The sequence below is a fragment of the Oncorhynchus gorbuscha genome, linkage group LG05 (genome assembly GCF_021184085.1).
Source record: "Oncorhynchus gorbuscha isolate QuinsamMale2020 ecotype Even-year linkage group LG05, OgorEven_v1.0, whole genome shotgun sequence".
Lineage (NCBI taxonomy): Eukaryota > Metazoa > Chordata > Actinopteri > Salmoniformes > Salmonidae > Oncorhynchus > Oncorhynchus gorbuscha.
In genome coordinates, this window is record NC_060177.1 from 63341374 (window position 1) to 63362649 (window position 21276).

Here is a 21276-nt window from a genome sequence, read left to right on the forward strand (position 1 = left end):
CGTTGTTGTAGCCTACCGTATTTACTCATACAAATCGCCATGAATTCAATGCACATGCATTGTTTATCCTGAAACTGTACATGCGACCTTGAAATGCAGCTCCCGAGTGGCGTAGCGGTCTAAGGCACTGCTTCTCAGTGCTAGAGGCATCACTACAGACCCTGGTTTGATTCCACACTATATCACAACTGGCCATGATAGGGCGGCGCACAATTGGCCCAGTGTTGTCCTGGTTTGGCCCGGGTAAGCCATCATTGTAATTAAGAAATTGTTCTTAACTGACTTTCCTAGTTAAATAAAGGATTAAAAAAAAGTTAACACATAAAAATAAAAAAAATGGCTCCAACGGGAAGCATTGATGTACTCTGCTTTTAGAGAGCCCACTTCAGAAGAAAAAAATACAAGTTAAACAGGTACGGTCCATAGCCTATGGAAAATATTTTGTTTGTTTGTTTGCTACAGGGTAGGCCTACCAGGTCCTGCATTAAGAGCTATTACCTTAATATTTGAGTAAACTCTTTGGAATTGTAATCTGTGGGTGTCACCGAGTAGGTGAAGCTGGCTGTACAGTGGACATATGCATGCCCCCAATGCAATTATGCAGTCTAACACATCCAGAGGGATCTTAATTTTTTATATATATTTTTTTTTAACTGTTTGTCAAATTAATTATTATTGCATTATTTTACGTTATGTAACAACATTCCAACCTCGTTTAGCATTATCTAGTGGTCCAGATATGACATTATTCCACTACTTGTATCAGTTTCAATGGTGAGCTTTTATTTTCAGGGTGCGCGCGCCCAGTGGTGGAGAAAGTACCCAATTGTCATACTTGAGTAAAAGTAAACATACCTTAATATAAAATAACTAAAGTAAAAGTGAAGTCACTAAAATACTACTTGAGTAAAAGTCTAAGTGTTTGGTTTTAAATATACGTAAGTATCAAAAGTCAAAATAATTGCTCAAATGTACTTAAAAATAGAATTGCTCAAATGTACTTAAGTATCAAAAGTAAAAAGTATAAATCATTTAAAGTTCTTTACATTAAGCAAACCACACGGCACAATTTTTTATTTTTATTGACAGGTAGCCAGGGGTACTAACACTCAGACATAATTTACAAGCGAAGCGTTTGTGTTTAGTGAGTCCGCCAGAGCAGAGGTAAATTAGTAGGGAGGACCAGGGATGTTCTCTTGATAAGTGTGTGAATTGGACCATTTCTGTCGCAAAGTACTTTTGGGTATCCGGGAAAACGTATGGAGTAAATGTACAAAATAGTAAAGTCAAGTACAGATCCCCCCCCAAAACTACTTAAGTAGATTTTAAGTATTTTTACACCACTGCGTGCACCCTATTGTTGCTAGCTAAGCTTCATACGTCACCGTTTTACTTCCAATGGCTTGCGATTGGCTTGTGTGGCTGTACGTCGAAATCGCAAAAACAACCCTCTAATCGTTGCACAGAGTGGGCGGATAATAGCTGAGCCTATCTAGCTATACATTTATATCTGCATCGTTGCGCCACATAACAAGGCGAAATCAGCTAACTACAATGCTAGGACAAAAGGATACATAAAGGACCTATATCTATAAGGTTATCACCATGGAGTCCTACGATATAATAGCAAATCAGCCTGTGGTTATTGATAATGTAAGTAGCCAACATCATTGGTAAATGTAACGGTAACTAAGGTAACCGAAAAGTCGCTAACGTTCGTTTGCTTTTCAATGGGTGGGGGTCGTTGTCTTGTTTATAGCTAAAGTTAGCTAGCTGATTAGCCAGTAGTATGCTTTTGCAAACCCTCTTATTGTCTTGATGGTTAGCTAACAAGATTAGCTAGCTAAAGCCACAGATATCAAATATCTTTGCTAAAGCCACTGACTAGCTTTGCGACTCAGTCAGTAGCTAGTTAGCTACCTACCATAGCATTGTGAGACGGGAAGGGTGATAAACCAAGGCTAACAACAAGCTCACGTTAGATGGTTGCATCCCCAACCAATCCATCCATATGCAGTATGCGAATTATGGGGAGCTACAACTTAGTTAGGTTAGTTTGCCAGCTAGATATAAATAAGAAGTCTAGCCAACGTTAATTATGAAAGAAAGGACGAGTTAGGAAACTAGCGCATCATCTAACGTTAGGCTAGACTATTAACAGCCTTTCTCTTCAGGCTACTTGATAGCAGCATCATTGTGAAATAAAATAAATAATAATTTACTTATGCATCATTGTGTTGCTGATCGTAATCAATACAAGGCATTAGAGTACAATAATTAAGCAACAGCATATTTTTACAACTGATATTGGGTCTGACACTGTAGTTTACAATAGGCCGGTGTGCTGCCCCTCAGCACTCTCATGACTACTGACTGATCTCACTGTACAAACAGGATGAACAGATGGGGCCAGAGACGCCCTCAGTCCCTATAATAAATGAGTTAATATATGTAGCTGACGTTGCAAGGACCTACATGTTATTTCTCTTTCAGGGCTCTGGTGTTGTTAAAGCTGGTTTTGCAGGAGACCAGATCCCCAAATACTGCTTCCCAAACTAGTAAGATCAAACTCTACAGCCATCTCAACACTATAATATTAAATACTTAAATGTATTTGACTGAAATGCTTTGTTTGAATGAAAAGTGTTTGTAAAATGATCTATGTGTTTACCTTCTAGTGTGGGTCGTCCAAAGCATGTTCGGGTGATGGCAGGTGCTCTGGAAGGAGATCTCTTCATTGGCCCAAAAGCAGAGGTACAGTGCTTTACTAAGACCGATGCCTGTGGCCCTGTGTCACTGATAATGTAAAGGGCTTTATGGGCCTGTATGCCTATATGTAGGATGTTATTAACACTAAATATGTATTTTTAAACAAAATATAGTACTTTGGCTGCTATTCCCAATACTTTCCCTCCGTGTGGTTGTAGGAACACAGGGGGCTCCTGTCTGTGCGGTACCCAATGGAGCACGGTATTGTGAAGGACTGGAATGACATGGAGCGCATCTGGCAATATGTTTACTCTAAGGAGCAACTACAGACCTTCTCTGAAGAGGTATTTTTCTCTGGTTTCTGTGACACTTATTCTGGGTACTTTTAATTTGATCCTGAGAGCTTGTGTTCTCTCTCAGGGCTTCTTGAAGTTAATATGATTTTTATTTTTTACTGTTTCACTGCATTTACTTTCTTTTGCATTTCTCCTAATGTCCTTTAGCATCCTGTGCTGCTGACAGAGGCCCCCTTGAACCCAAGTAAAAACCGGGAGCGTGCAGCAGAGGTGTTTTTTGAGACCTTCAATGTACCAGCGCTCTTCATCTCCATGCAGGCAGTATTAAGCTTGTGAGTTTGTTTTTCCTCTAGATATCTTCTCTTGTTTGCCAGCCTTATGTTGGGCATACTGGTACATTAAAATATTTCACTCCCAAAGGAGGAAAATGGTCATCACTAGTTATCACAGCCATATAGGTCATAAAACCCCTCCTATGGCTGTGGTATTGACAACTAAGGAAACCCCAGGTTAATATGACATGTAATGCATTAGTAGCTGTAGTGTTGTGAAAATGATCATTAGCAAAAACACCCGTATTGAATGTCTCTTTGGATATTGCAGATATGCCACAGGCCGGACTACAGGAGTGGTGCTGGATGCTGGTGATGGGGTAACCCATGCTGTGCCCATCTATGAAGGCTTTGCCATCCCTCACTCTATCATGCGGGTCGACATTGCTGGGCGTGATGTTTCACGCTACCTACGCCTGCTACTGCGCAAGGAAGGCTATGACTTCCACACCTCAGCTGAGTTTGAGGTTGTGCGCACTATCAAAGAGGTATGGATGAAGAAATTGTTGTATTTTTGATGGGGTCAAGGCAAATAGTTGTATAAATCTTCAAGACACTATCAGTCTTGTTATTGGTTTCATTCTTTGTCCTCGACGCCTGTCGCCCTAATTGTTTACGTCTGCAGAGAGCATGCTACCTCTCACTGAACCCACAAAAAGATGAGACCTTGGAGACAGAGAAGGTGCAGTACACTCTTCCTGATGGCAGCACATTGGATGTGAGTCATGTTAGGTTCATTCTCAAAATGTTTAAGATTTAGTGTTCTGGAAGTTAAATATTACTACTTACTTTGACATTAACATATAAACTGTTGTATTTTACTGATGAATTGACTGCTTGTTATCCCCTGCGTAGATTGGCCCTGCTCGGTTCCGAGCCCCAGAGCTCCTCTTCCGTCCAGACCTGATAGGGGACGAGAGTGAAGGAATCCACGAAGTTCTTGCTTTTGCCATTCAGAAGTCTGACATGGACCTGCGACGTACACTCTTTTCCAACATTGTTCTCTCTGGGGGCTCCACACTCCTCAAAGGTATGGACTAGAGTCCTGTCCCACCAATTACATATTGAAGACTGTAGCAAACAAAATCCACTCCTTCAGCATTGGCTAATTGTATTACTCTCCCTATTTACAATTTTGTTTCTGTCCCAAAGGTTTTGGTGACCGGTTGTTAAGTGAAGTAAAAAAGTTGGCACCTAAAGATGTGAAAATAAAGGTATTTGCTGCCTTGGCGTCGTATTTACCCATGTATGAGCAGCAATTTCAATGTAGTATGTTTAATGTTGGTGCAACATATTTCTGAACTAGTTGTGCTGTTTCACAGCCAGTTTATTTCCCTGTTTCTCTGTTAGATCTCTGCACCTCAAGAACGACTCTACTCCACGTGGATAGGGTAAGTAACGTCATGTGATCAGCCACACTTAGATTAAACAGTCTTTCCAGAGTAATGGATGGTAATGATCCTCCGTTGTATGCTTTAAGGGGCTCCATCCTTGCATCACTGGACACCTTCAAGAAGATGTGGGTGTCAAAGAAGGAGTATGAGGAAGACCGAGCACGTGCCATCCATCGTAAGACATTCTGAAGAGACTGGTGGTGCTCCTATTCTGCCCCCAAAAAGTCCACCAACTTGTCCACCACACCCCCTAATGGGGAGAGCCCATGGCTCCCTATGGCATGCCTTCTACGGACTCCCCTACACGCCATATGACGGGGAAACTGGCCAGGACTGGCAAAGTGTTCAGCATTTACCAGAAAGACCCAGAACCTGTCCCAATGACAAGGCTTTAAGTTGCATCTCTTGATATTGTGGATTTTATTTTTGTTTTGTTTAAACACATTCAAGGCTAAGCTGCATTGCTTGATTCAAATTCTGTATTTATTCTGCTGTGTGTTATGCCCCATAAAATCCATCACTTAAATGACAATTAAGGTGAATGTTCTGCTTTACTTTGATATATTCAATTAAGACTTGTTTTTACATTTGGGTGTGGTTACTGTGGCACATTAAACAGTGTGCAAAGATACCTTAAGAACTAGTTGAAGTTGTCTCCTTATTTGCCACAGTCTGAATGGAGACAGTTAAATTGAATTGTTAAAATATGACCCAGTGTACTGTAACTTACACCGACTCCATTTAAAAGTGTTGCTTCATATTTAACTGTTGAAGATGAGACACTGATGGATTTAAAAAATGTACAGATGTTGCAATTTCTGAGGATAACTTTCCCTTCAAACCCAAGTGGATCTAAATTTGTAATAAATATTTGATTGGTTCATTTAACTCAACATTGTAAGGGGACAAATATTAAATCTTGATTGGACCATATGAATTAAAAGCACTGACACATTGGATAATATTATCCAAACTGGTATGGTTTACTTCCTCTAATTAGTCTAAACTTTTAAACTGCACCAAAACGTATGCAGACATGATAATGTGTTGGTTGTCATGTTTTCTGCTGGATATTTGCAATCTAAACCGAATTGGAATTATTGACTTCATTTTATATCAAAATGTGTATATTTTTGTTTCAAGAGGAACCATGTGACCATATCCTGCTCGAATAATGACTCCTTCAAGCAAACACTAAAATTAACAGTATTGCTGAAAGAAAAATGTCTTTAATTACAATAAATTTGTGCACTCTGCTGGGATGTATTTTTGTTGTGCTGAATACATTAGCAACATGATTTTCCACACCTTCATCCACAGTACTACAGTCACTCACAGCTTTGCTGTGGTTGCTAGGAAACTCAGAAAGCGGATATGTAGCCTGTCTGCCAGTAGACATCGCCCTCTTGTGGCTGTCCACTGTAGTACATAAGTCCACAAGTGTACTGTTTGGAAGTTGTAAACATGCGTTGATTGCAGTTGTGATTCCACTGATTATTATTATTTGACCCTGCTGGTCACCTATGAACATTTTGAACATCTTGGCCATGTTTTGTTATAATCTCCACCCGGCACAGCCAGAAGAGGACTGGCCACCCCTCATAGCCTGGTTCCTCTAGGTTTTTTCCTAGGTTTTGGCCTTTATAGGGAGTTATTCCGAGCCACCGTGCTTCTACACCTGCATTGCTTGCTGTTCGGGGTTTTAGGCTGGGTTTCTGTACAGCACTTTGTGACATCGGCTGATGTAATAAGGGCTTTATAAATACATTTGATTGATTGATTGATTGATTGATATAACTTAAGATTTTGAATAAAAATTCTCACTGCAGATCCTCTCCAGCTCTGTCAGGTTGAATGGGGAGCTCTCCAGAGATGTTCGATCGGGTTCAAGTCTGGCCTCTGGCTGGGCAACTCAGAGACTTGTCCCGAAGCCACTCCTGCGTTGTCTTGGGTGTGCTTAGGGTCGTTGTCCTGTTGGAAGGTGAACCTTCGCCACAGTCTGAGCTCTGGAGCAGGTTGTCATCAAGGATCTCTGTACTTTGCTCAATTAATCTTTCCCTCGATCCTGACTAGTCTTCCAGTCCCTACCGCTGAAAAACATCCCCACAGCATGATGCTGCCACCACTATGCCTTCACCGTAGGGATGGTGCCAAGTTTCATGCAGGCATTCAGACCAGAGTCTTGTTTCTCATGGTCAGAGTCCTTCAGGTGCCTTTTGGCAAACTCCGAGCGGGCTGTCATGTGCCTTTTACTGCGTGACTACCGCAGAATGCTGTGGTAGTCATGCTGGTAAAGCGTGTCTTGAATTCTAAATAAATTACAGTGTCACCAACAAAGCCCCCCCCCCACCATACTTTATTTAACTAGGCAAGTCAGCTAAGAACAAGTTCTTATTTACAATGATGGCCTACCGGGGAACAGTGGGTTAATTGCCTTGTTCAGGGGCAGAACGACAGATTTTTATCTTGTCAGCTCAGGCATTCGATCTAGCAACCTTTTGGTTACAGGCCCAACGCTCTAACCACTAGGCTACCTGCCGCCTCAATGCTTTACGGTGGGAAATACACATGCGGAGATCATCCGTTCACCTACTCTGTGTCTCACAAACACACGGCGATTGGAACCAAAAATATCCAATTTGGACTACAGACCAAAGGAAAAATTTCCACCGGTCTAATGTCCATTGCTCGTGTTTCTTATTCAAAGCAAGTCAATTCTTATTGGTGTCCTTTGTAGTGGTTTCTTTGCAGCAATTCGACCACGAAGGTCCGATTCTCCTCTGAACAGTTGATGTTGAGATGTGTCTTATACTTGAACTCTGTGAAGCATTTATTTGGGCTGCAATTTCTGAGGCTGACAACTCTACTAAACATATCCTTTTCAGCAGAGTTAACTCTGGGTCTTCCATTCCTGTGGCGGTCCTCATGAGAGCCAGTTTCAATCATAGCTCTTGATGGTTTTTGAGACTGCACTTGAAAAATAATTATTCAAAGTTCTTAACATTTTCCTTATTGACTGACCAGGTCTTAAAGTAATGATGTACTGTTGTTTCTCTTTGCTTATTTGAGCTGTTCTTGCAATAATATGGACTTGGTCTTTTGCCAAATATGGCTATCTTCTGAATACCACTACAACTTGTCACAACACAACTGATTTTTTGGTTACTACATGATTCCATGTGTTTTGATGTCTTCACTATTATTTTACAATGTAGAAATTAGTCAAAATAAAGCAAAACCTTTGAGTAGATGTTTGAGATTTTTACTGGTATAGTATATAAACAAACAAAACAACAGGACCCTGTCTTCCAAAGATAATTAGTAAAAATCCAAATTTCTTCACAGATCTTCATTGTAAAGGGTTTAAACACTGTTTCCCATGCTTGTTCAATTAACAATTAATGAACATGAACGGTCGTGAAGACAATAACAGCTTACAGACGGTAGGCAATTAAGGTCACAGTTATGAAATCTTAGGACACTAAAGAGGCCTTTCTACTAATTCTGAAAAACACCAAAAGAAAGATGCCATCTGCATGAACGTGCCTTAGGCATGCTGCAAGGAGGCATAAGGAGGCATTGCTCATTCTGATATTTCTCAATTTATTTTTGGATTGTGTATTGCTAGACTGTTAGAGCTAGAAAACAAGCATTTCACTACACCTGCGATAACATCTGCAAATCTGTGTACGCAACCAATAAACATTGATTTGAAATTGTTTAGGTACGGGTATATCCCAATGATTCTAGATAGTAACTACCATGGGTGTGTGGACTGCAGAGCGTGTGGACAATGTGGATAGCACCAGATATACTTAATTTATTAACCAAATAAAATTATGATAATACCCTTTTAGTGTACAAGCTTTTTGAAAAGACTGCCTGAAATATCTGGTGGGATAGAGTTTTGGCCTGCCTGGTGATGCAAATTAGTTAATAGACCAATTATTGCTTGAGAAATTGCTCTTTGCTGGTAAACTATTTTTGTTTATTTTTTAACATTTTGAATGAAACTATCACAAAGAGGTTAAGGAACTTAATTGTTACCCAGGAATGATTTGATATTGAGATAAAACCCGGCTGCATTGGACCTTTAAAGTATTACTGACGGCACGCACCGGCTTGTAAAACGATTGCACCCAATGATGGCCCCTGATTGGCTCACCTACTTTCTGTTTCAACATTTGATTGGTGTGAGGCTTAACGCCTTAGTAATATGCCCATTCCATTGGTTGGTTGGCGTTAACCAATGTTCAAGGTTGTTTTCTTGCTGTTTCGTCCCACTGTCAAGTCTGCTAGCTAGCTACCTCTGGAGCATCCTTCTGGGGCTCATTGTTCTAGAATTAGTATTAAAGCTTATTACTAAGAATGAGAAGAGTTACTATTTTTGTGAACGGGACGTCCAGAAATGGCAAGGTGCGTACAGTTAGCTTAGCTATTGAGCTAACGTTAGCTAGACTAGCTAGCTAATTTAATACAGCCTCATCTTCGACGCAACTAAGCCAATAACAGCCAAATGTCCAAACAAACTGGTTTAGTTGCATCGAAGTTATGCGGCCCATAATTTGTGTAGGTAGCTAACGTCAGTGGTGGAAAAAGTACCCAATTGTCATACTTGAGTAAAAGTAAAGATACCTTAATAGAACATTGTTGAAGTTAGTCACCCAGTAAAATACTACTTGAATAAAAGTCAAAGTACTTTGTTTTAAATATACTTAAGTATCAAAAGTGAAAGTATGAAACAGGGAGGGGGCAATATGTTAAGGGCTGTTCTCATGCGCAACGCGGAGTGCCTGGATACAGCCCTTGATATATATTGGCCATATACCACAAACCCCAGAAACTGGTTACCAACGTAATTAGACCAATATAAAGACATGTTTTGACATAGCCGTGGTACATCAGACCCTATACCACGGGTGTCAGCCAATCAGCATTCAGGGCTTGAACCACCCAGTTTATAATTCGATATATAACATGCACCAAACACCTATGTCTAAGTGTAGTTTCATCAGATGGGGGGCATCCATAACTGTAAGTGTATATTTTTTATCTGAAGGATTCTTTCTCATCTTGCATGCTGCAAGGAGGCATGATGAAAGATAAGGGCTATATGTTTCGCAAGCGATGATTATTGACGTTTCTAAACCTTAAAACACAGCATCGGGATCGTATTTCACACGAGCCAGTTGTGGGTGAAGCTAATGGCTGAAAACTGCAGGGAGAAGGCAGAATCCCACCTAGAATTTTCTCTCGATGCCAAACCCTTCATTGAGACAGTGCCACATTTTCATTTGTTTCAAAATGAAAGAAAAGTTGTCTTGCAAATTCAGCAGGCTCTGACTTTTATAAGTTCAGTCTTTATTTTATTAATGCCATCTTTGGTGTGCTTCTTTATTTTACCTTTATTTAACTAGGCAAGTCAGGTAAGAACAAATTCTTATTTTCAATGATGGCCTAGGAACAGTGGGTTAACTTCCTGTTCAGGGTCAGAACAACAGTTTTGTACCTTGTCCCATGCTCTAACCACTAGGCTACCCTGCCGCCCCTGCTTTGTACAAGCATCTTTTTCCCCAAACCTATTTATTTTTTATTGAGTCATACATACAGTGTTAGATTGTGTGAAGTTTACTAAATGTGTAATGTGGTTATATTTTAACATGACTATTTTTAACACACAAAAATGTTTATTAATAAAATATTTAATCCATTGTCTACCTCAGATGAAGGGGATGATGACTTTGCAAAATGGAGGGAATCTTATTTCATTGTTCCTTAACTCGCGACTTAGTAATTTCATTCAGAGTAAGTGGAGTTAGGCTGCCCCGGAGCAGGTTAGTTCTGAAAGATTTGTTGCCATAGAAATGTACCTGACCAAAAGGTGAGCCACTTTCGTATGACCAGTTATCCCGAGTTGAACTCAGAGTTGACTAAAGTTAAGTCGCTAACTCCTGGCAGTCTTGGTAGATTTGAACTTTGTTTTTGTTATCTGTCTATAAGCAGTGCTCTAGCGGTGTGTCATCATGTCATATTGCTGAGTCTATATTTAAGTAAGCAAGAAATAATGGGTTTTCCCAAATCAGTCTTTTATGACAATAACTCTGTTTTCCTTTATTAGGTTGTAGCTGTGTATGGGACCTTGACTGACCTGTTATCTGTAGCAACCAATAAGTTGGGAATCAAAGCCTGTAATTTATACAATGGAAAAGGTGGTCTTATAGATGACATAGCGCTCATCAGGTATTAACTTCCTTCAACACTTTGTAGTTTCATGCACTTGGAAGGTCCTTACTCCTGCCAATATTGAGTATTAATTTCTCTACAATTTCTTCTTATTATAGGGATGATGATGTTTTGTATGTCTCAGAGGGAGACCCTTTTTGGTGAGTTTGTGTCCTCTAATTCTTTCCTTGCAAACCATTTGGTTTGAGTTATCCCTATGAATAATGTTTTTATCTTAGACCCACAGAATGATGTCAGGGCTAGAGACGATCGGCCTGGGGCACACACAGATTGGCTGACGCTTAATATTGGAGGGCGTCTCTTCACCACCACACGGTAAGCAATGGAGGAGTTATTTCCATGGTCTGTGAACATCAGAAATCACAAATGAACATCTTTCTCAGTATTATTGCCATCCACTTTATCCTTTGGTTACTTCTTTCCTCACAAACTGATCTTTTTTTACAGGAGCACCTTGGTCAGCAAGGAGCCAGAGAGCATGCTTGCTCATATGTTTCGGGAGAAGGGTACAAATAATTAAGTCTGTCACATCTACTACTAACCCTGCTACCTTTTTTTTGTGATTTACCCATAATGATGTCTCCTCTATCCTTGCTCTGCAGCTGTATGGGGTAACAAGCAGGATGAATGTGGTGCTTACCTGATTGATCGCAGCCCAGAATACTTTGAGCCTATTCTTAATTACCTGCGACATGGCCAGCTCATTATCAATGAAGGAATCAATTTACTTGGTGTGTATGGCATTTACAGCCAAAACTTTCATTACCTTGATTCTATGATACTGCTCACAGATGAATGAGAACACTTAATTTGTGCATGTTGAATATAGTATTTAGATTTCTGAAATATTGACAATATATTAGCTCAAATCAGTAAATTAAATGTGAATTTCAGGGGTTTTGGAGGAGGCCCGTTTCTTTGGAATTGAGCAGCTTGCTGAGCAGTTGGAAGTAGCAATAAAGGTGAAGAACTCCAGCTACATATTTCAAATGATTTATTACATTTCAACACAGCATATTGATCCATGTCACCCCATGCTTTTCTCCAGAATAACCAGACACCTGAGGACCACTCTCCCATCTCTCGCAAGGAGTTTGTTCGGTTTCTGCTGGCTACACCCACCAAATCAGAACTCCGCTGTCAGGTAAAACGCAACACATTTGCAACAAGGACAACGCACTGTTGAACATTAGATCCGGTCTAACTAACATGACACGTGAACCTGACAAATAATACCTTTATCCACAAGGGACTTAATTTCAGTGGTGCTGATCTCTCTCGCCTCGACTTGCGCTACATCAACTTCAAGATGGCCAACCTGAGTCGCTGCAACCTGACTCATGCCAACCTATGCTCTTCAAACCTGGAGCGCGCTGACCTGTCTGGGGCCAACCTCGATGTGAGCCCATAGCTCCTTCACTAGCCTAAGAAATCTTTCAGAAATTAGCAGTATTTTGTACGGACTGATTTTGTCTTTCTGTTTTAGGGTGCTAACTTGCAGGGTGTCAAGATGCTCTGTTCAAATGCTGAGGGGGCGTCTCTCAAAGGATGCAATTTTGAGGACCCATCTGGACTCAAGGCCAACTTAGAGGGTAAGCTTCCTAATTGATTTTTATGATAAGAGGAATGAGAAACATGGAACCGATAACACTTGTTTAACCTCTGGTGTTGAACATCTAATTTCTGTCTTATTAGGTGCCAATCTGAAAGGGGTTGACATGGAGGGAAGTCAGATGACCGGAATTAACCTGCGTGTGGCCACTCTCAAAAATGCTAAGCTGAAGAACTGTAACCTGCGGGGTGCCACTTTGGCAGGAACCGATCTTGAGGTAAACTGAGGGCATTTAAGAGGATTAATCTTGAGACAAAAAAGTTCAGTCAAATAGAATTAGACTACTCTTGTAATCATTTTAAGTTTGTTGTTAACTTCTTTGCGCACCCATCCTGTTAGCGGGATCATTTTCGTCAACATCCGCTGAATTGCAGAGCGCCAAATTCAAATGAAATTACTAAAAATATTTAATTTTCATGAAATCACAAGTGCAATATAGCAAAACACAGTTTAGCTTGTTGTTAATCCACCTGGCATGTCAGATTTAAAAAAAGCTTTTCGGCGAAAGCAAACAATGCTATTATCTGAGGATAGCACCTCCGTAAACAAAGAGAAAGCATATTTCAACCCTGCAGGTGCGACACAAAACGCAGAAATAAAAATATAATTCATGCCTTACCTTTGACGAGCTTCTTTTGTTGGCACTTCAATATGTCTCAAACATCACAAATGGTCCTTTTGTTCGATTAATTCCGTCGATATATATCCAAAATGTCCATTTATTTCGCTCGTTTGATCCAGAAAAACACAGCTTCCAACTTAAGCAACGTTGCTACAAAATATCTCAAAAGTTACCTGTAAACTTTGCCAAAACATTTCAAACTACTTTTGTAATACAACTTTAGGTATTTGTAAACGGGATGATCTGTGTTCAATACAGGAGGAAACTAAACTGACGCTACTTTTCTGGTCACTTGCCTCCATCAAAAAGTAAACATGGAGTGACCCTCATTTTGAACAGGGCTACTTCTTCATTACACAAAAGAAAAACCTCAAACAATTTCTAAAGACTGGTGACATTCAGTGGAAGCGGTAGGAACATTTACATTTAACATTTAAGTCATTGAGCAGACGCTCTTATCCAGAGCGACTTACAAATTGGTGCATTCACTTTATGACATCCAGTGGAACAGCCACTTTACAATAGTGCAACTAAATCTTTTAAGGGGGGTGAGAAGGATTACTTTATCCTATCCTAGGTATTCCTTAAAGAGGTGGGGTTTCAGGTGTCTCCGGAAGGTGGTGATTGACTCCGCTGTCCTGGCGTCGTGAGGGAGTTTGTTCCACCATTGGGGGGCCAGAGCAGCGAACAGTTTTGACTGGGCTGAGCGGGAACTGTACTTCCTCAGTGGTAGGGAGGCGAGCAGGCCAGAGGTGGATGAACGCAGTGCCCTTGTTTGGGTGTAGGGCCTGATCAGAGCCTGGAGGTACTGAGGTGCCGTTCCCCTCACAGCTCCGTAGGCAAGCACCATGGTCTTGTAGCGGATGCAAGCTTCAACTGGAAGCCAGTGGAGAGAGCGGAGGAGCGGGGTGACGTGAGAGAACTTGGGAAGGTTGAACACCAGACGGGCTGCGGCGTTCTGGATGAGTTGTAGGGGGTTAATGGCACAGGCAGGGAGCCCAGCCAACAGCGAGTTGCAGTAATCCAGACGGGAGATGACAAGTGCCTGGATTAGGACCTGCGCCGCTTCCTGTGTGAGGCAGGGTCGTACTCTGCGGATGTTGTAGAGCATGAACCTACAGGAACGGGCCACCGCCTTGATGTTAGTTGACAACGACAGGGTGTTGTCCAGGATCACGCCAAGGTTCTTAGCGCTCTGGGAGGAGGACACAATGGAGTTGTCAACCTGCAAAGAAGGTCCCTTAGAAATCTGGATTCCCAATGAAAACCCATTGAAAAGAGTGACCTCAAAAACAAAAAAAATCAGAATGGTTTTTCCTCTGGGTTTCGCCTGCTACATAAGTTATGTTATACTCAGACATTATTCAAACAGTTTTAGAAACGTCAGAGTGTTTTCTATCCAAATCTACTAATAATATGCATATCTTATCTTCTGGGGATGAGTAGTAGGCAGTAAACTCAACAAGTTAAAGGTTTGTCAGTTAGATACCATGAAGTTGTCAATCCTAAAATAGATGTCACGGTAATAAAACAGTTAAGTTTAGTACCAAGAATAATGACTGTGGTTAGTACCAAGAATACTGACTGTTGAGTTTCGTTTTACTCCTCACAGAACTGTGATCTGTCTGGCTGTGACCTACAAGAGGCCAACTTGAGAGGGTCCAACGTGAAGGGGGCCATTTTTGAAGAGATGCTGACTGCATTGCACATGTCTCAGAGTGTTAGATAACTCTCCTGCACATTCCATCTGGGTTCAGGCTGGTTAATCTCATGGATGCCTGGCAAAGGTCTTCATTTGCCAGCCAATCCCACCCACCCCTACTATCAAGCTTCTTTGACCCTTGTGCAATACAGGTAGTTTTATGCACATACCTGGCATTCCAGCTCATATACTAGCTTTAAATAATTTGCACTAGAGCACATTCAGGGATATTTGTTTAACTGTCTTTCCTTATTTTTCCCCAAAACCAAAATATTTCATGTATGTTTACAATTATGTCTGGATTCAATCCTACCTTATTAGTATTCTTTTAAATTCTAGATGTATATACACTCTTGATTATTTAATGCAACATCTCTGAAAGTCAGATTATTAAACTATAAGTGCATGAAGGTTTAAAGTAACAATATAAGGGCATGGTGTGACTGTACATTCTTATCAATGTACTTAGTTTTATATCAGATAGGCTTTATGATTAGGATAATGTTTTTTCTACGCCAAAGTTATACTGTAGCATGATAAAAATGGCAAAATAATTTGCTGTTATTGCACCACCTAATTATGCTGTGGATTTCATTTTTCTTATAATAATGTGGCTGATGAAACAGAATTTCAAGAATGCAATGTACTCTTCATTGATAATCACTGAAGTCAGAAGCTGCCTGTTGTTTTGTTTGGTGTTCTCTGTGAATCTACCTCGTTTGTTTTTACCACTTTCTGATTTATATCTAGTTCCATGCATTTCATGGTGGTTTTTGTCTCTTGTTGTATGAAAACCATTATTCATCATATCCAAATATGATAAGCAAATAATCAGTGAATAAGCTGTTTTTTAATAGTGTTTACTGTCATTTTCAAGCTTGTGGATCACCTAGTTGTATGAGGAAGATGGTTGTATAACAACACTCCCATCACAATGAATTGCATATAATTCAATCATGTTTTGAAGTTTGCACAAATCTGTCTTAAATTAAAAATTATGTTCACTAACTTCTGTTTTACTTACTCGCAGGACACCAAAAAGTTGAATGTAGTGCTTGTAGTGTTTAAAAAATATATATATTTTTAAATCCAGTGCTTACAAAACTTGTGTGTTTTATAAGGATAGCAAAACATCACTGCTGGACTGTGATTGTTAAAATCTGTCTGTTTAAGAACATGTTTGCATGTTTAAAGACTGGTAAAATACAGTCAAAGGCTGCTGAATTTCTTTTTATAGGTGTAACTGAAACCTTTTTGAGATGCAATATTCTCTCTCTATACTCTATTCCATAGTAGGTACTCTTTTGTCGTGATAATGAAGGCAATCATAAAGAATATTGCACCTTGCGTGTGGAGATCGTCAGTATCAGGACCTTGTAGAAAAGAACAATGGTTATTTATTTTGATATAACATATTGACGCAATATGGAATGAAAGTTAGTTAAAGACTGGGGGTGTTTCTCTTCCTCCCCTGTCTATAATTATTGCACTCAAGCACAACAATGTATTTCAATAAACAAAAGCCACTGTGTAATTAAAAATGAAATACTGTTTTCACTAACTTTCCAGAAGAACACCAAGACCATGTGCCTAATTAATTTTATCGTTGCTGCTGTAAAAGTGCACAATCATTCCCAAAGTGTTAATCTTTTAAAAGGCTATTAGGGGTGCCTGAAGTGGAGGTGCTTAAAGCTGCTCTGTAATATATTTTTGAGTGGAGCCTTTTCTGTAATCCACTTTGTCCTCCTGCAGCAGTGATGGAACTGGTGGGTATGGCATATGGGAACTAAGCTGCCTATAAAACCTCAGACACCTGAGTTGCTTACCTAAAGTAATAAGGCTTACTTTGCAGAATGGAAGAGAAAAAGGTCTTGCTGCTGCTTTTGGTAGCGCCTCTAGTGTCACACGGTTGCTGTCAACATTGGTCCTATGGCTTGAACCCAGGGGGGAAAAGAGTTACTGACAGCCTGTCTGACACCCTGGACAATGTAAGTACTTTACCTATTCATAATATGGAAGCAAACGTAGCTAGGTCTTTTCCTAAAGGTTGTGATGGTAAAGTATCCAATGATGGCAGGGATGTTCCTATAGTTGCATTGTAAAATCTAGTTAAAATGACAATTCTACAGCTGGCTGAAGACCTTCCGAAGATAGCCACATCTTGCAGTTTGTTTGGCTGTGCTGATGTCTCACCTCATCCCGAAATGTACTGGCTGAGGGCATTACTTGTGAGTGACATTTACAATTTTTAAAATACATTTCCCTTTAAGAAGCTACCCAGAAGTTGAATATAAAGGGAGGTTGTTTTGGTAGTTAAATATTGCAACTTTTTATGTTTTCTTTCTCTCAATTTTTTAAACAATTTGTATCCAAATTGTAAGTAATGTTTTTCATTTACTTTTTTCTAGGTAAGCTTCGCTGACAGACAAAGTGGACTCAATAATATATAGCAACTGTATGCTAGCTTACTCTAAACATTGCCGTGCCATCATTGTGTTTTGTGGTGTCTGTTGGGGGACAATTTTTGCTAGATCGCATATTACAGGGTATGGCTTTAAAACAGTGTAACACGATGTCAAAATACAATGACGGGTAGGCCATCATAAATAAGAATTTGTTCTTAATTAACTGGCTTGCCTAGTTAAAACTAAATTCCAACAAATGATTGCCTGTATGAGTTACGTTGTCGACTCTTGTAGCAAACCTTTATTTTGAAAATGTTGACAGCATGGCTTTAATGTCGAGTTCCTGTGTACACGTGTTCATCACGGGTTAGTTACACAATTATTTGTATACATTCTGTGGTGGTGGTTCAAGATTATTAGCTTTGAGTCCAGATAAATAGCTAAACTCAAGCTCGGTTACTTTCGGTTACTTTGCAGACAATCGTCTGGTTTTCGCTAGCAGCTGTGTTCGCTACTTATGAGAGCTAGCTAGCTGTAGCTAACAACATTAGCTAGCTAACGTTAGCAACGTACAGTAGTGGGACTTGGAAGCCAGCTACCGAGTGCAACGTTTCCTCTATTTTCGTGCTTTGTTTTTCAAATGCGTTTTTTAAATTACAAGATACATAAACAACTGCACTGAAGACTGCAATGTCGTCTGGAGGCCATCAATGTAACGTTAGGTGTTGTTCCCACCAACTTGCGTCCCCCAGTGCGCACCAAACATTGGATGAAATGGACTTTGAAAGAGGTAGCTATATTTGGTACTTTTAGTACTCATTAACAGTCTGCCTGGTTAAATGGATCACAAAACAGATATCAAATCAAAACAAAACAGATATAGCTGTAATGAGTGAAGTCTGAGTGATATTACAGGTATTTGGTCTGCTGCAATGGATGGAGACTTGGAGAGGGTCAAATCACTCCTCAAGAAGGGTACAGACCCTAACCTAAGAGACTCAGCCAATTACACTGCTCTGGTGAGGATGTCTCCAAAGGCAAAAATTATAATTTCACCTATATTTGGTAACACATTTTGGCTGAGTTGAACTGATCCTCCTAACCATGTGTAATGGTTGTGATGTATTTCAGCACTATGCCAGCCGCAGTGGGCATAAGTCTGTATGTAAGTTCCTTCTGGAGAGCGGGGCATGTGCCAACCCTCAGACGCCAGGTGGGGCCACTCCTCTTCACCGATCTGCCTACTGTGGACAGCTGGACGTGGTCCAGCTGTTGCTTCACCATGGGGCAGATCCCCAGCTATGTGATGGTGATGGATCCTCCCCTTTACATAAGGTGCAGTACTAGTCAATGGCTATAAAAGGAAAATAATACAAAAGCAATAACGGCTGCATTATGTTGTAAGGCAATACTGTAATTCAGGGATGAGCAACTGGTGGCCCACGGATCAATTTTCCTTCTATGTTCTTTTTTATAAATACAGTTGGAGCCAAATATATAGGCACCCTTCCACTTAAATCATTTCCTATTTCTTCTCAAATAAGTTGAAATGAAAAACAAATGTTTTTTCACCGTACGTTGTTAATGGATTTTCAACATTGAAAAAAACATTTAATATTTTTAATTAAAACTTAAGTTTGGGCATGGGCAAAATTATTGGCACCCCTGAGCTATTTTTATTTAACCTTTATTTAACTAGGCAAGTCAGTTAAGAACAAATTCTTATTTACATTGATTGCCTAGGAACAGTGGGTTAAACTGCCTTGTTCATGGGCAGAACGACAGATCTTTACCTTGTTAGCTTGGGGATTTGAACAGTCCAACCTTTCAGTTACTGGCCCAACGCTCTAACCACTAGGCTACCTGTCATGTTTAAGTGGTCCCTCTACCAACTGTAAGTCGCTCTGGATAAGAGCGTCTGCTAAATGACTTAAATGTAATGTAATGTAATGTAATGTAATGCTGGACTGTTCTGGAGTGGCCAGCGAAGAGTCCAGATCTGAATCACATCCAAAACCTATGGAGAGATCTTAAAATAGAAGTTTAAGAATTAGAGCAGTTTGCTGCTGAAGAGTAGCCCACATTGCCAGTAGTATGGTGCAGCAAGCTATTTGATGGCTACAAGATGCATTTGTTGTCAGTTATCTTGACCAAAAGATGCGCAACCAAGTACTAGCTCCATGGTGCCAATCACTTTGTCTATGCCATTTTGTCTTAAGTTTATAATTTTTTATTTAGAAAATAAAGTTGACAAAATACAATTTGTTTCTGCAATGTTGCAAATCCAGTAAGATGTGAAGACCAAATTTGGTTGTGCATCAGCAATTTTTCCTCTTATGTCAGTCACTGACTAATCTCGGTTACCTAGAAGTAAAATTCCAGCGAAAGTCGTGTATTTGTCCATGAGAGATTAGTGTTTACAGTCACTAAATTAGCCCAGGTTTTAGATTGGTAAGTTAGTCTAGCCAGCTATTTCCGGCCAGGGGGCCTCCATTGATTTTATTCGTCACTGTCACTCAGATATGATATTAACCGCAAATATGTCAAAATATGTAGAATTGCATGGAATTAGCTGTAAAACTACAATTCTTTTCTCTCCTCGCCAACTAAATGTAACTAAGGGCTGGCTCTGAATGCATGTGGGGTTATGGATCGGGAACACAGACCCGTGAGCCACTGCAGCCCATCATGAGTTCAGATATTTTGTGGGGCCCACCCCATCAAGGTTGCCCATCCCTGCTGTAGTTGTATCACTTACGCTGGTGTGTGTTGACAAAGGGAGCAGGCTGCAGAGCAGAGCCATGAAGATGTCTGCAGACTCCTTCTCCAGTGCTGTCCCTCCCTCCGGAGCCACACAAACAAGAAGTCCCAGGTACCTTACCAGCTAGCACCAGATGGACATCTGAAGGAGCTCCTGGAACCCCCACAATAACACAGGGACACCCAGCTTAACCAAAGTCAACACAACACATATCAGGTTAACTAGAATATTATCTATGAGGCAGTCACTTGTGTTGAGCTGTTTTTGGTTTGTTTTCTTAAGGTCCACACCTAAACTGGCTGGTAAAGGGATTGATTTTATCTGGTGCAGTTCTTTCTCAACCAGCAGGGGGAGCAAGTGTACCAGCAATTGGTTTACTTTGTCAACTAGCTGTTTCTGCATGTTCACACTCACAAAATTCCATGGCATGCTGATCCTGACATCCTGGCCCTGAATTTGCTAGGTCTGGATGGCCCTTGGATAACTGCAGTAGCAAACGCGCCTGTTTGTCTGTACTAGCTGCTTTGAGCCATATAGCAAGTGCACGTCTGTGAAAAAGATGTACTGAAAAACTGATTACGTGGTAAAAAATGAATCTGGCAGTAGTTTGCTTGTTGTTCTACTGTTTTTTCATAGAACGTGAAACTGAAGAGGCTTTCCATATGGTGGGAGGGCATTCCATATGGTGTGAGACTGAAATGTGTATGAGTGTGTTGTGGGGAGGAAGTAATTCTGCAGCTTATGGATTTTCCTTGTACAAAGGAAATAGCGCCAGCCTCAACAAAAATAGGATTAATCAAGCAAATGAGTTAGCTTTAGTTTGACCACATACATTATTTATATTATGAAAAATCTCTCATTTTGTCTGATCAGTTATGATGGATAAGACTTGTATAATGTCTAAATGAATGGATTTCTGTTTGTTTATGGACATGAGAGGGAAAAATTCCATCTTATATGTCTGGACTTGGCAGTAGCTACTTGGCCAACATCCTTGCCTGTCAATAATTAGGTAAATATATAGTTTGAAGTTAAACTTTTTGCGCTCTCGCTCTCATTCATTAAACTGAATAAAACACTTGTTATATTATTAAAATCTTTACTACACATTTCACTGCACCTATCCAGTGTATGTGACAATAAAACGTATATACACTACAGTTCAAATGTCCTTTAAAAAAAATAAAAACACTTTTTTGG

At 40.2% G+C, this 21276-nt stretch overlaps 3 protein-coding genes across 3 annotated transcripts; all 3 read left to right on the forward strand.

Annotated features, from left to right (window-relative positions):
* Positions 1-1456: 1456 nt before the first annotated feature.
* On the forward strand, positions 1457-5987 carry LOC124035206 (beta-centractin). Its single transcript, XM_046348636.1, has 11 exons — positions 1457-1653; positions 2494-2558; positions 2679-2754; positions 2928-3053; positions 3213-3337; positions 3609-3825; positions 3963-4055; positions 4193-4367; positions 4490-4551; positions 4688-4728; positions 4818-5987. Exons 1-11 carry the CDS (start codon positions 1606-1608, stop codon positions 4918-4920), a joined length of 1131 nt encoding a protein of 376 aa, XP_046204592.1. The 5' UTR covers positions 1457-1605; the 3' UTR covers positions 4921-5987.
* A 3139-nt stretch (positions 5988-9126) lies between these two features.
* LOC124035207 (BTB/POZ domain-containing protein KCTD9-like) lies at positions 9127-16445 on the forward strand. The gene is made up of 12 exons (XM_046348637.1): positions 9127-9147; positions 10850-10971; positions 11073-11114; positions 11193-11289; positions 11422-11480; positions 11577-11705; positions 11869-11936; positions 12023-12118; positions 12224-12373; positions 12461-12566; positions 12670-12803; positions 14821-16445. Exons 3-12 carry the CDS (start codon positions 11075-11077, stop codon positions 14935-14937), a joined length of 996 nt encoding a protein of 331 aa, XP_046204593.1. The 5' UTR covers positions 9127-9147; positions 10850-10971; positions 11073-11074; the 3' UTR covers positions 14938-16445.
* Positions 16446-17398: 953 nt separating this feature from the next.
* Positions 17399-20720, forward strand: ankrd39 (ankyrin repeat domain 39). Its single transcript, XM_046350617.1, has 4 exons — positions 17399-18105; positions 18231-18334; positions 18447-18650; positions 20101-20720. The coding sequence occupies exons 1-4, from the start codon at positions 18006-18008 to the stop codon at positions 20245-20247; spliced, it is 555 nt and encodes a 184-aa protein (XP_046206573.1). The 5' UTR covers positions 17399-18005; the 3' UTR covers positions 20248-20720.
* Positions 20721-21276: the final 556 nt, after the last annotated feature.

Coding starts and splice junctions, on each gene's coding strand:
- LOC124035206 (XM_046348636.1), top strand. CDS start 1,606: ATGGAGTCCTACGATATAATAGCAAATCAGCCTGTGGTTATTGATAAT. Junction 3,338..3,608: donor ATGCAGGCAGTATTAAGCTT/GTGAGTTTGTTT, acceptor TGGATATTGCAG/ATATGCCACAGGCCGGACTA. Junction 4,729..4,817: donor CTCTACTCCACGTGGATAGG/GTAAGTAACGTC, acceptor GTATGCTTTAAG/GGGCTCCATCCTTGCATCAC.
- LOC124035207 (XM_046348637.1), top strand. CDS start 11,075: ATGATGATGTTTTGTATGTCTCAGAGGGAGACCCTTTTTG. Junction 11,290..11,421: donor CGTCTCTTCACCACCACACG/GTAAGCAATGGA, acceptor CTTTTTTTACAG/GAGCACCTTGGTCAGCAAGG. Junction 12,119..12,223: donor AATCAGAACTCCGCTGTCAG/GTAAAACGCAAC, acceptor TTTATCCACAAG/GGACTTAATTTCAGTGGTGC.
- ankrd39 (XM_046350617.1), top strand. CDS start 18,006: ATGTCGTCTGGAGGCCATCAATGTAACGTTAGGTGTTGTTCCCACCAA. Junction 18,335..18,446: donor CAGCCAATTACACTGCTCTG/GTGAGGATGTCT, acceptor GATGTATTTCAG/CACTATGCCAGCCGCAGTGG. Junction 18,651..20,100: donor GATCCTCCCCTTTACATAAG/GTGCAGTACTAG, acceptor CAAAGGGAGCAG/GCTGCAGAGCAGAGCCATGA.